Source organism: Micrasema longulum, unplaced genomic scaffold (assembly GCF_059751315.1).
Source record: "Micrasema longulum isolate JH-2025_06_02 unplaced genomic scaffold, ASM5975131v1 h1tg001059l, whole genome shotgun sequence".
NCBI lineage: Eukaryota > Metazoa > Arthropoda > Insecta > Trichoptera > Brachycentridae > Micrasema > Micrasema longulum.
In genome coordinates this window covers 14280-30952 of record NW_028278247.1, presented here as the reverse complement: position 1 = coordinate 30952, position 16673 = coordinate 14280, and the positions used below count along the sequence as shown (strand labels likewise).

Below are 16673 nucleotides of genomic sequence, written 5' to 3'. Positions count from 1 at the left end.
GGTCAATCGTCTGTGGTCAATCTGTCAATCCAAAATCGTGTCATAATCGCCATCAATAATCAATATAAGATACTTCTATATTTGTAACTTGATAACGATAACTAATGGACATTTTCAAAACTCTAATTCAAAAGCCAGAATATCTATAACGGAACACATTTAAAAAATATATTGTAACTTATCACTTAGTGTTTGGAATAATATTAGACTAATGCAATAATATGGATGAAATACCTGCAAATGTAGTTGTTGTCAGGGCAAAACCCGAAAGGAAAGTGTTCAAAGCTCCCATAAAATCCATTAATAAGATTCCCGAAGAAATTTCAAAAAATGAGCTTTTAAATGCAGCGTGCGAAGTGCTACCTAAAAATTACAATTTTGAAATTCATAAGACCATATGGCGAATAAAACAACTGAAATCAAAAATGGTCGCATTGCAGATGCCAGAGGGTATGTTAACAGTTTAATTAGTCATCTATTGCTCATGCATAACATGTTCTAAACTGCAGTGACTGAAATGATGTGTGAAAATTGAACACATTTAACTCTTTATAGGACACATATTTTGTGCTGATTTACATCTTGAAAACCTAATAAAATGTGTTTTTTTAAACAAATAACAAACCTATTGCATTTGAAAAAGCTGAGTGGATGACTGATCTACCAGTGTACATTAATACGATTTTCTTGTGACATAAGACTTATTATATATATATATATGAAATAATAGAAAGTAAATACCTCAATTCTTGTGATATATTTGTATACCACCTAGTTCTAGGTGTTCTATAAAGGGTTAAAGGCTTTGTCAATATCAATTTATTTATTGATTAATTGTATGTACATTACAAAAAATATATTCAAGGCATACATAATATTTTTAAAAAATAATTATACAATTTGAATGTGAAAAAATGATAAAATAATAATAACCAGTAAAAGGAAGCTATCCTCTTTTCTTTCAGTAACATGAAAGATGTCAATATCCTAAGAGATATGGTTGAGTAAAGACATTGCTACAATTCTTATTTGAATTAAACAATCGTGATTTGTCCTCATGATGGACAGTTGAATGTATTTGTGACTGATTGCATATATTTTTGACCTGCAATATACATATTTATTATACTTTTGTTTTATATAATAAAACATTAGTGAAAGTATTTTTCATTTAAAACATAATGTTTAATATTTTTTCCTTTTTATTTCCAGGATTGCTAATGTTTGCAACTACAATTTGCGATATCATTGAGATGTTTACTGATGCTGACACTCTAATAATGGGAGATGTAACTTACGGAGCTTGTTGTGTGGATGATTACACGGCCAAAGCGCTGGGTGTTGATTTGTTAGTACATTACGGTCACTCTTGCTTGATCCCCGTCGATCAAACCTCTGGAATCAAATTATTATATATATTTGTCGATATAAAAATCGACATTCTTCATTTCATCGATACCATCAAACTAAACTTTCCACAAATAACCTCGAGATTAGGATTCGTAAGTACTATTCAGTTTGTCAGCACTCTGCACACTGCGGCTGTGGAATTAAGAAAGCTAGGATACACTGTTAATGTTCCTCAGTGCAAACCGCTGTCTCCGGGAGAGATTCTCGGTTGTACTGCACCAAAAATGAACTGTTCCGATATTGTTGTTTATTTGGGAGATGGAAGATTTCATTTGGAGGCTGCGATGATTGCCAACCCAAATTCAAGGGCCTTTAGATATGATCCTTATGAAAAAAAATTCACGGAAGAGTTTTACGATCATGATTTGATGCGCAAGAACAGACGTTTAGCAGTGGAGACTTCAAAGTCAGCTAATACATTTGGCCTTATTCTTGGAACTCTTGGAAGACAAGGAAGTCCAAAAGTTTTAGAGAGTCTGCAATCTCGAATAAAAAAACAAGAATCCATTGTTATCCTTCTATCAGAAATATTTCCCGAAAAGTTAAAATTGATCAATGGAATTGATGCATTTGTTCAAGTTGCTTGCCCTCGTTTGTCTATTGATTGGGGTACAGCGTTTTCTAAACCATTGCTTACCCCATATGAACTAGCTGTTTGTATCGGAGAGGCAGAGTGGAAACCGGATCAAGGAGAACATTATCCGATGGATTTCTATTCCTCTTCCAGTCTCGGACCTTGGACTCCTAATTATAAGCCTGATTCTATAGAAGAAAAGACATGTTGTGGCCAGTGTAAAAAATAAATTTTTCTTACTACTTATTGTTTTGTTTTTTTTTTAAATCTTCTAATTACTTAATTGTAGTCCCAGACTATTCTTAGAGAAACACACAAACAAGTGAAAAAGCGTAACAAAAATAACTTTGTTCTCCGACAAAAGTTGAGTTTTTGCTAACTTTTATATGTATGTATATTTCTTTCCGGAACCGCATTTTGTTAATACAAAATGCCAAGCAAAGATTTGTGTTTTTTTTAGATAAAAACACTAGATTAGTTTTGACTGGTGACATAATATATCTCCAGACTAAGAGTTGAAACAAAATCTTTATTTTTATGATTTTAAGAATAAATTGATGTTTTGTGATGTATATTATATTATAATCATATGTAATAAAATCTAATTTTACAGTAAAAATATATTGAATATAATAAATTTTAATTTTATAAAATTACAACAGATGGCTGTTCTAACTTGTTAAAATATTTTATTTATAATATTGTTAATATAATAACATTACAAGGACGAAATATGGACATATTTGTATCATATTATTGTTCAATTTAATTTTGGGAATATTTTTCAATAGCAGAGGATCTGAACAGTCCTGATAACCCAGACTGAAGGACGATGTTCCAAAGCAGTAAAAAGATTAGTACCTAGGACCTGAAAATGTGAAAAATCGGTACGTTAGCAGTTTATATCCAGTTCTTTGACAAAATAATTATTAAATATGCCCACAGGTGGCAGCTGTACCTTAGAATGAAATAAACATCCAAACTTTAATTTCTTGTATTGCTCTTCACAAATATTTATCCAGTGTAAAAATTATTTTACCAACAAAACAAACATCAATTTAATTTTATAAAAACATAAAAGATAGATGAAGGATGATATTATACGCGTCTCGAGGCTTTATAAAAAAACAACGGTCTCGCCATATTTATATTACAATAAATTATCAAACATATATGTCAATGTACCTAGGTATTATATTTTTCTACTTCTAAAATTGTTTTTGTTTGGTAAAATTATTGTATTTATAACCGGAAAATACAATCAATTACGTATAAAGTCAGGTGGGGTAAGAGTCATATTTTTTTGTAAATTCAAATTAAACCCTTCCGTGTCTAGAATTTTGCTATTACTTTTTTGTTTACTACAGAACGAAAACATATTTATAATTATTTCATATAAAGCTACTTTTGCACCAAAAACATAGTGTTATTAATAATAATCTAAAAATCTTCCTCTTTCCCCTTTACCCAGGATAAGAAATTATTACAGATTATCTCCCGATAAAGTTATAATATACATAAGATGATGTAATAACTTATATTTCCATATAAGTTATTAATTTAAAAAATACTTGGTACACTTCCACTTATTTATTTTGACCAATTAGCGCTTTCACTCTCTAATGGGGAAATATAAGTTATTACATCATTACAATGGAATTCCATCAAGAATTGTCAATAAATAATTTAAATGAAATACATAAGATGCTTTAATACTTAATATCCTTGAATATCAATAACTAGAGAAACTGCCAATTAATTTTGTATCTTCAATCATTCAAATGAGCAAGAAAAAGAGCCTTCGTTCTTATTCAGGGCAAGAGTGTCAATCAAAAGCAATGTCAAAAATTATTTCAATAAAATGCAATAATAACATCTTTGTTTTGATTCTGAAACGACAATGCACCTTTCTGTCTGACTGACCGAGCAAATGGACCCTTAATTCTATAGATTTTGAGATTATGTTCCTTTTGCTCCGTAGTTACTCTTGCCCAACTGACCTTAAGGCACCGATAAAAATGATGCGACACGGAAAAAGTTTTGCGATTATTTATTTTTATAGTGGGTAGGTAGGTACACCAACAAGAAGTATCTACGTATTTTTAAAATCTATTTTGAAGGTGTTTCTGGATTTTAAAGATAAACGTTGGTATTTGAAGGCCGCGTTAGGGTTTGTACGAAGAATGTCACAGGTGTGACATCATCGTTTGTTTTGTTTTTTGCACAAAATTATAATTTTTTATATTGGTGTAACATTGGGGTCACAAATAAACACATAAATAATCGTTCTAGGGAACTACATTGTTTATATTTTTTAAACCGCAGAATATTGGTCAGTTCGGTTAATGTTGTCATTTCCCGGGTTTATTATAGGAAAACACTTTGTTTTAAAAATGCACTTTAAATTTTTTATTCAAAATGTTTTTTTTTTTTAAAATACAATTTCGGGTCGCATCAATATTTTTCATTTGAGTAGGTATTATCGACCAATGTAGTTCCGTATGCTTTTATCTATACAGGTAGGTTTATAAGAAACTGTTTTATGTTAAAAATGAAATAATATTGATTAGACGATAAATACAAAAATATTATCTGCATTCAGTTGAAACCTTGCTTGACCAATACCAGTTTTGGTTGGTAAGATGTTATTGCTTATAGCAATAAGCCCAACAATGTACATAATATTATGTTCAATAAAAGTCAAATAAATAACTACTTTTATTGGATCGAGTGCCTTCAGTAAAATTTAAAAAAGGTTTTAGGAGTAGGGTAAGACGATCCCTTGTAGGGCATTTATATGAAGTGTTGGCTAATCTTTAGGGTCACCGTACTTAGCGTCACTCCCATCTGGTTAATTACAAAGGTAATGTCTCAGGTAAGCGCCTATTAACCACTCAAACTTCCCACCCTCCATTTTATGTCAGCTCATCCGTCACTCTGTCACCTTTTGCTTAGGAACGTAAATAAATAAATAATTTTACTCAAGATATTAACGAAATGGTTATCTATCTAGATACTAGATATCCGCGTTCGAGAGGAATTGAGATTACAGTTCTGCACGTGAAACAAAACCTGAATCCTGGACTAGTTAAAAAGGAAATCGAGCGGAGAATAATCAGGTCTAATGGTCTTCTGGTTGGCAAATGCCCGAGATATCGAATTCGATTCTCTGCAAGGTCGACGTGAAATAATTATTTAATGGGTGGTTTTTACTGCAATAATTCATAATTCTTTTTTACTATTATAAATTATAATTTACGCATCTGTCCCAATAAAGGCATATTTTATAGTCAATTCTTATTATTTTTAATGATTAAATATGTATCTACTCAAATAAAGGGCATTTTTCATTGTCCTTTCTTATTAGATTCACGTATTTTTTAAAATAAAGGGTTGAACGGTGAATGTGTAAAGTGTGGGATAAAGTGATGACACGCAACCAATCATATGAGCCATTGCCATAAGTCTAGACTTCCATTTTCTTTTCTCAAAGAGGTTCTCTGTCCAATAAAAAATATTTAACAATAATTTTGATAACATCCCAGGCGCATCGAAGTCAATGATTTGTCTGACAACATTTGGTTATACTCTAAGAATTAGCATAAAACATTTTAATGTTTTTTTAGGCGTTTTCTGATACATCAATCTTATACATCAACAAAAGTTTCAGATGTAAAAATCATAAAAATATACACATTAATTATTAATTTTAAACGCTCATATTTTAAACATCTTTCCTGGCTTCGAAACATTAGAGAATGGTCCAAGATTAGTAGTATGGAGGAGCTGTTTCGCACTGCTCAGAACACAGAGGGAAGCTTACTCTCAAGTAAAAAAAATAAAATGTGTTTTAAAAGTGTCAATTTTTTATCAAATAAAATAGAAACAAGGTTTATCAAATCGAATGAATTGTTTTAATCTTTCTGGCTTAGGGTCTAAACGGACCAATGTCGTAAAATTTTGTGATGTTAAAATAAACTGTTTGAGGTGTTTAAAACTATTATAAATAAAATAAAACACTATCGCAAATGTGTGTGTATACAAAATGGTTAAATATGTGTATTTTTTTGTTGAAATCAACCCTCTAAAAAAACGATAGCAAGAAAAAAACGAAATCCGATTTTGGATTTTCTATCCAAGACACAAAATTCTTGACGCGGATCCACCGGGAATCTGTTTAATGAATGAACTTGTCAAATGAATAATGACGAAATTTTTTTAACTTTTATAAATGTAGATAGTAATTCTTATTTTCTTTTTCTCCAGGATGCGGATGGTCCGATATACACATAACAAGGAACTTCAGCTCTACCGAAAATTTGATACAAATTATTTTTTACGCGCGGTAAAAATTAGAGCATTAAATTATGCAGAAAACTTTCTTGAAAATGTACGAAAAAACATTAAAAAATATTTTGGTTCAAATGAAATACTTTGAAAATCATCACTAGTTCATATTATGAATCCACCAATGATAAGAGAGTTGTGGAAGATTTCCGGTTTATCCACCGTTGACGGATCAATCGGCAGGACGGATTTAGAAGAAGCGGAAGAGAACTTGAGACGTTATAGCGCTAATAATACGATACATAAAAATTCAAAAAGTTTTTTTGGCTTGGTTTAATAATCTGTTAAAAAATATTTTTTTTTTTAAAAACACTTAAATTGCTCATTCCTCTTTGGCTCTCAGAAAAAAATGCCTCTTTTCAATCTTATGACTAATTTTCTATGTTATCCGGAGGAAGGTACGTTAGGTATATAATGACTCCTTTATTTACAGTTGACATTTGGGCTCCGAGTAAAATAAACGACCATTTTCCGATACCGCTGTGGAGATGTTTCCTTTATTTCCGCCGCTTTTTTCGCTCCTCATCCAGTTGTCCCGCCTGTCAGGTTGACATACGGCCCGATCACCTGCGGATCCCTGATTGGGCACCAAAATAGATCTCGAAGGATGAAATGGAGATGCTTCTCTGGATCGCGGGACAGGGGTTAAATAATTCACATTTTTACGCTGACGTAATAGGCATTTTTAATGGCGCGACAATTTTCCCAATGGTCTAAAATTCGTTCCACCCACACAGATTTGATTAATATTGATACTGTTGAAAAAACCTTCATGTTAATTTTGAATTTTTAAATATAGCTTTTAAACGGTTTTTCAACAAAACAAAATAAAATTTAAGTCAGTCACTTTTTACGTTCATCTATTTTATCGATAACGATTCGAAATATTTTTTTATGAATTTTACATCTAATTATTATGCATATAAAAATAAAACTTAAACATTTCAAGCAACTGAAACATTAATAAATAAATAAACAAAAATATAGCATTTCAACCAATACTACCACGCAGGAAGCCTTAACAGGTTCATTAAGCTTTCAATTATAGAATTAAATATTCTTAATTCTATGCTTTCAATATGCATTTTACTAATGTACCATTAATTATCTACTATGTTTTGAGTTTGTCCAAATTTTTATAGACAAGAACTAGATTCAACCCCCTAGGGAGCTGTTAATATTAACATGTAACAACAGAGATGGAGAACATTTTAGAGACCTAGATATGCATTTTACAAAGTGTTTGGTCACGTAGAACGAATGGACGACGAGAATGGTAAAACAAGTAAATATGGCGAAAATGAACGGCAACGTGAGACAAGGACGACCAAGGAAGACGTGGCATGATCAGATAAACCAAAATCTTAAGTCTGGTCATGTCAAAAGCAGACAGAACCGAAGGGCATGTATGACAAGATGTATGAATGTGGAGGAAGCTAGGAATGTATGCCAGGATAGACGTGTGTGGCGGTCCATTCTCTCTGCCTACCCCTACGGGGAGTAGTAGTAGTAGTAGTTATTAACATTTACCGACTTTTCTATGTCTACCGGTTTCGAGACGTGCTCGTCTCTTCATCACGACGCCAAATTCACCAACATGCAAAACCCACTTAACACTTTCACAATAGTTGTTTCACAAAAATATAAAACCAACACGATATGCATTTTAATAAGCAACCCTAACAATAATATGTAAATATTTCACATTAGGAAAGCAGTAAAAAATAATGTTTGTTTGATCAATCAAACAACCTTTCAATATAGCCCACTATACGATGTTTCATTGTAACGGTCACCCTGAACCTATTCAACTCACACCTCTCCCTTCATTCCCTCCCTCTTTTATCAACTATTTCTCCCCCAACATAAAATATTTTCATGACCATTAGGTCTGATTACAGTGCATGTAAGGGTTGCTTATTGAAATGCATGTCGTGTTGGTTTTATATTTTTGTTCAACAACTATGGTGAAGGTGTATTGTGGGTTTTGCATGTTGGTTTAATTGGTGTCGTGACAAAGAGACGGGTACGTCTTGAAACCGGTAGACATAGAAAAGTCGGTAAGTAGTTATTTACAAGTATTTGATAATATTTAGTAAAACGTTTGACCACAAAGTTGATTCTTTAAATATTAAAATATGCATTTTCCTAGTATGTGGGTGAAATAATTCAATCAGAGGAATCTCACATACATCAATAAAGGTTTTAGTTCTTTAACTACACAAAGATCATTCGATGGAAGAATTGAAAGAATACATATGTTCAAATATAGGGAGAATGGTGAATGTTACACAGTGTGTAAAGTGGCCATTTAAACCAGCCAATGACAGGTCAAAAGGTCATATTACCCCCTCTAAAATGATCTTCATATCTGTTGTAATATGTTAATAAAATTATTTGTCTGTGTCTGGGTGGATTAACAACACAATTTTATGTGTGAAATAGAACAATAATCCTAGACGAGTGTTCTTGACTCGATGGTTGCCCAAGAAAAAATCCTGATACAAGAAATTGTGTGGAAAAATGTTCGCCTAGTAGTCTAGTAGTTAGAATGTGTCTCCTACCATGTTTGAGGTCCTTGATTCGATTCCTGGGAGTGTTAGCACGAAATATTAGTTTATAAGATGGTTTGACACTGAAATATTTCACTATTTGATTGGAGTCTGAAGCGTAATGATAATCGCTTTTCTCTTGCAGATGATCAAGATGCACTGCAACTACAACAAATAAGTTCAGTGCAACGGTAAATTGAATAAAAAATGTTTTCTTACGCGTGGTAAAAAATATAGCATTTAATTTTTGGGCGAAGTTTCTCGAAAATATATGAAAAAAATGATTTTGATAAAAATGAAAAACTTTGAATGACGTCACTAGATCTCCAAAATCAACCAATGACAAAGTGTTCCGATACATTTCCGGTTACCGGAAAGTCAACTCACCAATCAGTTCAACTCACCGTAGAGAGCTTGAGACGTCACCGGCGAAGTAATTTTAAAATCACAAAACTTTAAGAAATCATTGAGCTGATAATATTTATTTAAAACTTCAAGTACAAAGAATAAGTACTTTGGCGGACTTATTGCTAAAAGCAATATCTCCCAGCCAACCAAAAAACAGACTGGTCAAAAGAAGAGATTGGTCAAAATTTTGTACTAAAAATCATAAATATATTTCAAACGATATATAAATATTTTAAAATAAAAAAAGACTAATTAACAAAAAATAATAGTTGTTTTTGAATTGGGAGATAAATTGGCTTGCACATATTTAGATTAATATTCAAAAAAGTACATTATGGTAGACATATTAAATGATGAGGAATATGGAATCAGATAATGAGTTTGGAAGAAGAGAGAAAGAGAAACCAAGAAAAGAAGAAGGGATAAAAATATATATTTAAAAAAAAAACAGGAATAACTCAGGGAGTTAAGGATTCGAGGGATATATAATAATGTTTCCAGCGTTTCTTGAAGGTGATAGATAGATGGTGCATTTTTATATGAAGACGTAGCTCATTCCAAAGTCTAGCAGCTTGGACGGAAAAGAAATAGCTGAAAATTGATGTGCTTTGTCGAGGAATGGAAAGTTTTCTCTTTTAAATACCTAATATAATAAATAAGAACAAACATTGGCTTAGCTTGATAGTCTTAAGAAACAAAAAAATAATATGAAACCACCAAATTTCTTCATTGCAACGCGGTGTTTGCTTTGGTCCCATGAATATTGAAAATGGGTGATCCCTTAGACACTGTCCTATGTACTGAAAATGATATTGAAAATTCGACCCCGCGCTACCCCGCCGTTCAATTCAAATTTCGGTGCGCGTCAGTTTTCAATAAACTTAATAAATCAAATTAGCGTTACAATTGGGGTTGATGAGGCGTCCTGAAATTTGACGAACCTCCGCGAGTTGATTGCGTCATTTCCTCTCTCCTGAAATTCCGACAGGTAATGTGGAGACGAAGAGTAAGGGTCGAGTGGAAAACTTTCAATAAAAATAGATCCTCCGTGAATAAAGGCACTTAGAATGATTTTCTGGCTTCATTCCGTAATCGAACATTTTGATGGGAATCCAGAGTAATAAACTGAAAAATTCACTACACACGTTATTTGAGATCGTTCGAAAATGAACGTTTTGTTTCATTTAAAGGTTTTACAAGCAAAAGCAGTAACTAAATACAGAGTCGATGTATTTATAAATATCTAAATAATTTTCAGAATTAATAAAACGTACAAATATCGTTTCATGAGTGGTTAGCTTTTTGCCACAACTTGTGGAACTTTAGAAACTGCCAGATTAGAATTAGAAAGTAGGCATGTGCTTCCTAGATTTATTTACTGCGATAATAGTTGATTGGCCTCGTAGTCAATGGTCAGCGCGTTTGCCTACCATGCAAAAGGTCTCGAATTCTATCCCTGACATGGTTGACTTAACATTTTTTACAGAATGGTTTATACAATGAAATATTTCATGGTTTCTGGACTGGAAAATGCTTTGACTACTAGCTTTTTTTTGAAAACTGAAAGTGAAATACCGCGTTATAAGTTTAAACTTATATTTTTTTTTAAGTTCCCTAAAATATAATATTATACCTAAATACAGTGTAATAACAGTAATAAATTTACACGTCAGAATTGTTATTTAAAGCGAAGAAGTTTGGCTTAAACAAGACCTAATAAATGCATACAAAAACGGAAGTAATAAAATATTAATTCTAATAATAAAAGTACGTATTAAGTTTTATTTAACTTTTATTTACACTTTTTACCAGTGACCGGGATTCGTAACTGTACTGAAAGAAAATTCTACTAAATAAAAAGACTGGAAAGCAATCAACAGCTTCTGTACAGTGACCCATAATAATGCAGGATATAAAATGGGTATTTGTTTTTGTAACCATTGAGATATAAGCAGAAGAGATAACACTCCATACATATCCGAGCTGAAAAGTCGTCCCCAAAGGAAAGGGAATGATCAGCGGAGAGATCAAGTGTAACACGTCATATCACGTCGACTTTGGCAAGCAAATTACGTAGTACAGTAAAAAACACTGACTGTTTACATCGGTCTACTGGAAGTTCTATTCAGTATGTCGCTCCTTTCCGCATAAGCGTCATCTTTGTTTATCGTTTCTCGGTACGCTCTACTAACTGAGCAGGCCAGAGACAGAAGATAGTTCACGGCTGGTAAAATATTAATAAAACGCCTTTTAACATTAAAATAGCTACTTTAAACAAGTATTTAATAAGATAAAAAAAAATACTTACCGGTGAAAGGTTATACCGTCGCTTTTTCTATATTTTCCAGACCGATTTGTGCAGTATCTTAGTACATGGAGGCATTTTAGTAATTGCGAGGAGACAAAAATTCAAAAGTAGCCAGCGTACGTTCGCAACAGACTAAAGTCCGTTCTATCAAACATATGCCAATTGGCCGCAGGTTGACGGACCATATTTCAAACGTTCATGTTTACTCTAGTTGTATACCTCAATGGACGCTGCATATTATATCTTCGTAATAATAAATTAATAACTAGCAGGCAACAGTTGGCAATCGCCGACTGTTACGTGCTAAGAAATTCGGCCTTTCGGGCCTCGCTTTATCGGCCTTGCGTGCCTCGGCTGATTATTTAGAATCTCGGGCACTGGGAAATTTCACCCTTTTGAGCCTCATTTTTTTTTGCTGTTAGGAGCAATCTACATATAATAATGAGCCGGGGTGTGGTCCAGTGGCTAGTGTCGCGGACCCAGGGATCAGAGGTCAAACTTCGCACCATATTCTACCACAAATTGGTCCTCATTTTCTAATAAATAAATAGTTTGGGTAAATTGTAAGAACACAAATATTTATTAAAAAAATAAATAAAAAAAGAATAATCAGACTAACGCTTCCAAAACCACAAAGTTATAATGTATTAAAAATCACATTTTGAATTTTTCTATTTCTAACTTTTTTTCCACCCAACATATTGAAAATGTTATTATTTATTAATTTTGCAAAAAAAAGCAAGTACATCGATCAAGCCATTTTCGAGTTTTTGAAGACTAATAACGACGATTCATTTTTATATATTAAGATATTATTTTATAAGTAAAATAAAAATATTGCTTCCATTATTTAGCGGTTGATCTGTGAAACGTTAAACCAAAATTGCATCCAATATACAAACCACTATTACATACTTTCAACTCGCGTATGAAACATTCTCGCTTCGGCAGTACATAATATACTAACAACAATATTTTAAGTTTGTACAAAGTTCTGTAAACAAGGACTGGATTCAACTCCCTGGAGAGCTGTTTATATTAACAAATTACAACAGAGATGAAAAACATTTAAGAGCAGGTAATATAGTAGTCTAGGCATCTACAGGTCTTATGACCTGTCAATGGCTGGTTTAAGTGGCCACTTTATACACTGTGTAACATTTACCATTCTGCCCTTATTTGAACATCTATATTCCTTCATATATTCCTTCATATTTTCCTTCATATAATACTTCATATAAACAGCTCCCCAGGGAGTTTAGTCCAGTCCTTGTCTATAAAAAATTGTACAAACTCAAAATATTGTTGATAAATCCACCTGGTTCATGAAAAAGTAAAGAAATTGAAAAAATAACATTTACAGGCGTTGCCTAGTATGCAGGTGAAATAATTCAATTAGATGAATCTCCCCAGCATAAATAAAGGTTTCAGCTCTTTAACTTCACAAAAATCAACTGATGAAAGAATTGAAGGAATATAGATATTCAAATATGGGCAAAATGGTGAATGTTACACAGTGTGTAAAGTGGCCACTTAAACCAGCCATTGACAGGTCATAAGCCCTGTAGATGCCTAGACTTCTATATTACCTTCTCTTAAATGTTTTTCATCTCTGTTGTAATATGTTAACATAATATACTAATATTAAAAATTTTCACCAGCCGGCAAAATTTGCCTGTACAGAATAGACGCAATCAATCATTTCTAGAATAATAATATATAAGATGGTGATAGTCCTTTTTATTCACAACTATGAAAAAAATTTACATGCACTTTACAATACGCACAAAATATAATTAAATTGTTATTTAGATGTATGACTCTTTAGTTACATATTTTAGAGAAGTTATTACTTGTATCTTGAATTTTATGTACTAACTATTTTATTTGGGACATAAAAATGTCTACCAATTTATTAATTGATGTTTTTTTTTAATTACCATAATAGTGAAAATATGTCACCATTATTTTAATTTATATTAAACTTTTTGTGTACCCCCTGACGTTGTCCCCGCAATCCGAAATTAATTTTAATTTTTTACATACCCCCAAAGTGGTTTAAACAATCTAGAAGGACTACAAATAATATAAATAGTGACGTGAATAATTCTATTTAAGGTAAGTTTATGTCCTGATTACGAGGAAATTACCAAATAAAACGTCACGATCGTAGAAAAACGACGCATGTGATTTCTTCAGCACTACGTGAGAGTGGTTTAATTTTCTTTTGACACTGGTACAACTTCATAATTGTAAAAATATGTAATTTGGTACTTGGCCAAGTTATGTATATTTTTTTATTGACCTTAAATATAAAACCGTTGTATAACCTTTTCAGGATCAAATGTAAAAGATAGTCAGCTTCGGATTTTTCGCGTTTCCGAGAGCAAATAGTGTAAAATGTCATACCACAATGAGAAAAATGTTACGTTAAAAATGTACATAATAAATATGGAATTTCAAACACATTATTTTGATACAATATTCGCTTTCCAGGATTTTATCCTGAAAATAGAGATCGCGTCAAAAATACTCGCCCAAGTTTCTCGTTCTGTTTTACTCACAAAACAGTATTTTTTATTCCACTAGGACATGGAAATATATTATGGATTCTGATTAAATATAGTATTGGAAATGCCCTTTTTAAATGAATCATTTTAAATAAACCACAAATCAATGAAAAAAGGGGGGTTCGGTGGACAAGTGAGTGAGTTTATGAGTAAATATCTACTACTAATCATTCATTCAGATAAAATTTGTTCGCAATGAGAGGGAAAACATTTTGAGAAGGGAATATGAAAGTGTAGACATTTACTGGGCTTACGACATGTAAAGTGCTGGTTTAAGTGGCCACTTTACAGACTGTGTAACATTCACCATTCTGCTCATGTTTAAACATCAACATTTCCTCAACTCTTTCGTCTGTTGACTTTTGTGAAATAAATGAGCTGAAACCTTTAGCATGTGGTGAGATTAATCGATCTGAACTAATTTACCTACTAGGTAACGCCTGAAAACAATTTTTACAGGTTAGTTTAATCAGGCGTTATCTAGTAGGTGAATTTTTCACCCGGTTGAATCTCACCCACATGATAAAGGTTTCAGCTCTTTTACTTCACAAAAGTCAACAGATGGAAGAGTTGAGGAAATGTGGATGTTAAAACATGGGTAAAATAGTGTAAAGTGGCCACTTAAACCTGCCAATGGTAGGTCATAAGCTCTGTAAATGCTTTCACTTCCATATTCTCCTTTAAAAAATGTTTTCCTTCTCTGTTGAGAAAAAATAGATCTAAATAACTCCTTAGGGAGGATATTCAGCCTTTTTACAAACATTTGGACATACTCAAAATTCTGTTGAGTATTTATTTATTTTTAAAATAACACAATTTACCTACTAACCCCCCTCTACAACCACTAAAATATCTGCTAAGCTGTATCCTATTTATAAAAGTTATAAAACAATATTTAAAAATGTTTCCCTTATTATTTATGTAATTAAACGACATCGTCATTTGCTCGTGGCCAAAAATGTGTATAAATATTTTTAACTCTGAAAACTCTTATGAATCAGTTATAAATAAATATTACAATTTATATATTATTAGAAAAGCTAAAATCACGTGGTTTCGGGCTCGTTATTTATTTTGGGACTGATATTTATATATTTCTAGACATGCCATTCATTATTTCGGTCACTTTTCTTCAAAAGAAAGTTATTTCCAAATGATGTTTATTTTAGAAATGCAAATTTAGCTTTGATGAGGTTTTTTGTTATTTTAGGTATCATCCCACACTTTTTCGGATTAAATAATTGTGATATTTTAGGGATTAAACGAGGGAAGATTGTTATTTAAGTTGAACATGATCATTTAAACAGTGATAGGGAACTTTTTGAGAAAAGTGTATGAAAATATAGGCATTTAAAATTTTAATAATAGTTTATTATCTTAACAATTCCTATAATCTATTACGATTGTGTGCAGTCTCTTCAACTAGGTACAACATGTTTTAATTCAGACATTTTTTACATACAGTGCAAATGTACTAGTGTATTTGTTATCTACCATATATTATTCTTCTATTTAAACCCACTAACCAGTTTTTTTACAAATGATCTATCACTTGCTGTTTTTTTTAGTTTCAGTGCTACAGAACAGCGATTATGAAATATATTCATTTAAAATCGGATGGATCGTTTTTGTTACATACAGATGAGGGTGAACATTCTTACGCTTCTGGTGCAAGTCCATTCATACACCCTTTTACACTCACCTTAACCAAACATCACTTCCGTACTCACGTACCCTCACCCTTATACACTTACCATCATAATGATTTCTTTCCTTATTTCATTGTTTTTTTTCTATTGTAATTTGTGAACTTTTTGTTGATATTATTTTATGATTTCATATAAGGTTTTATGTATTTTTTATTGGTGTGGTTTCCCCTTATAATAATAAAAAATATGCTGTTATTTTCTCCAGTAATAAAAAAAAATCATTTTTTTCCTCTAATGAGGAGGTGAGGTGAGGTTTTTCCATTGAGGTGTTCATATAGAAAAGAAAATGAATATTTTTCTTTGTGAAATAAACAAAAAAAATATGCAATTGTTTTCCCCTATAAACAAAATATGGTGTCGTTTTTCTTTTTTGTTTATGTAAAATAATACTTTTTAATTTGATTTTTTTTTCACATTATATTGAAGTGTTTATATTATTTGAAATATGTATCTGTGTAAGGTAAAAGGCACTGCGTAGCGTGTTTAATATAAATAAACAAAATAAAAAAAACTGATGTTGTTTGCCCTAATAAACAAAATAAAAAATTAAACTCATATATTTTTTTAGAATTGGGTAATTAATGTAAATTCATTATTTTGAATTTCAACCACGATAATTTATTTACCACTTTATAAAAGTAATTGATGCAATTTTCTCTTTTTACAAAACTCCTTTTATTTTTACTTTCGATTCTAATTCGATTCAATTCATTAGGCGGGAGTAATTTAGCCGTAATGTTTACCGTTTCGTTTGCCCTCAATTTGGGGTAAAAAAGCTTAACGTTCCTCAAATGG

The 16673-nt window shown here is 31.8% G+C and overlaps 1 protein-coding gene and 1 long non-coding RNA gene across 2 annotated transcripts; one reads left to right on the top strand and one right to left on the bottom strand.

Annotated features, from left to right (window-relative positions):
• The first annotated feature begins 16 nt into the window (after positions 1 to 16).
• Dph1 (diphthamide biosynthesis 1) lies at positions 17 to 2230 on the top strand. The gene is made up of 2 exons (XM_088233128.1): positions 17 to 450; positions 1213 to 2230. Exons 1-2 carry the CDS (start codon positions 222 to 224, stop codon positions 2211 to 2213), a joined length of 1230 nt encoding a protein of 409 aa, XP_088089254.1. The 5' UTR covers positions 17 to 221; the 3' UTR covers positions 2214 to 2230.
• A 476-nt stretch (positions 2231 to 2706) lies between these two features.
• LOC148277263 (uncharacterized) lies at positions 2707 to 3587 on the bottom strand. Its single transcript, XR_015823541.1, has 2 exons — positions 2943 to 3587; positions 2707 to 2852 (listed from the first exon to the last, which is right to left on the bottom strand). It is a non-coding gene; the product is annotated as an uncharacterized LOC148277263 (long non-coding RNA).
• Between the last annotated feature and the right edge of the window lie 13086 nt (positions 3588 to 16673).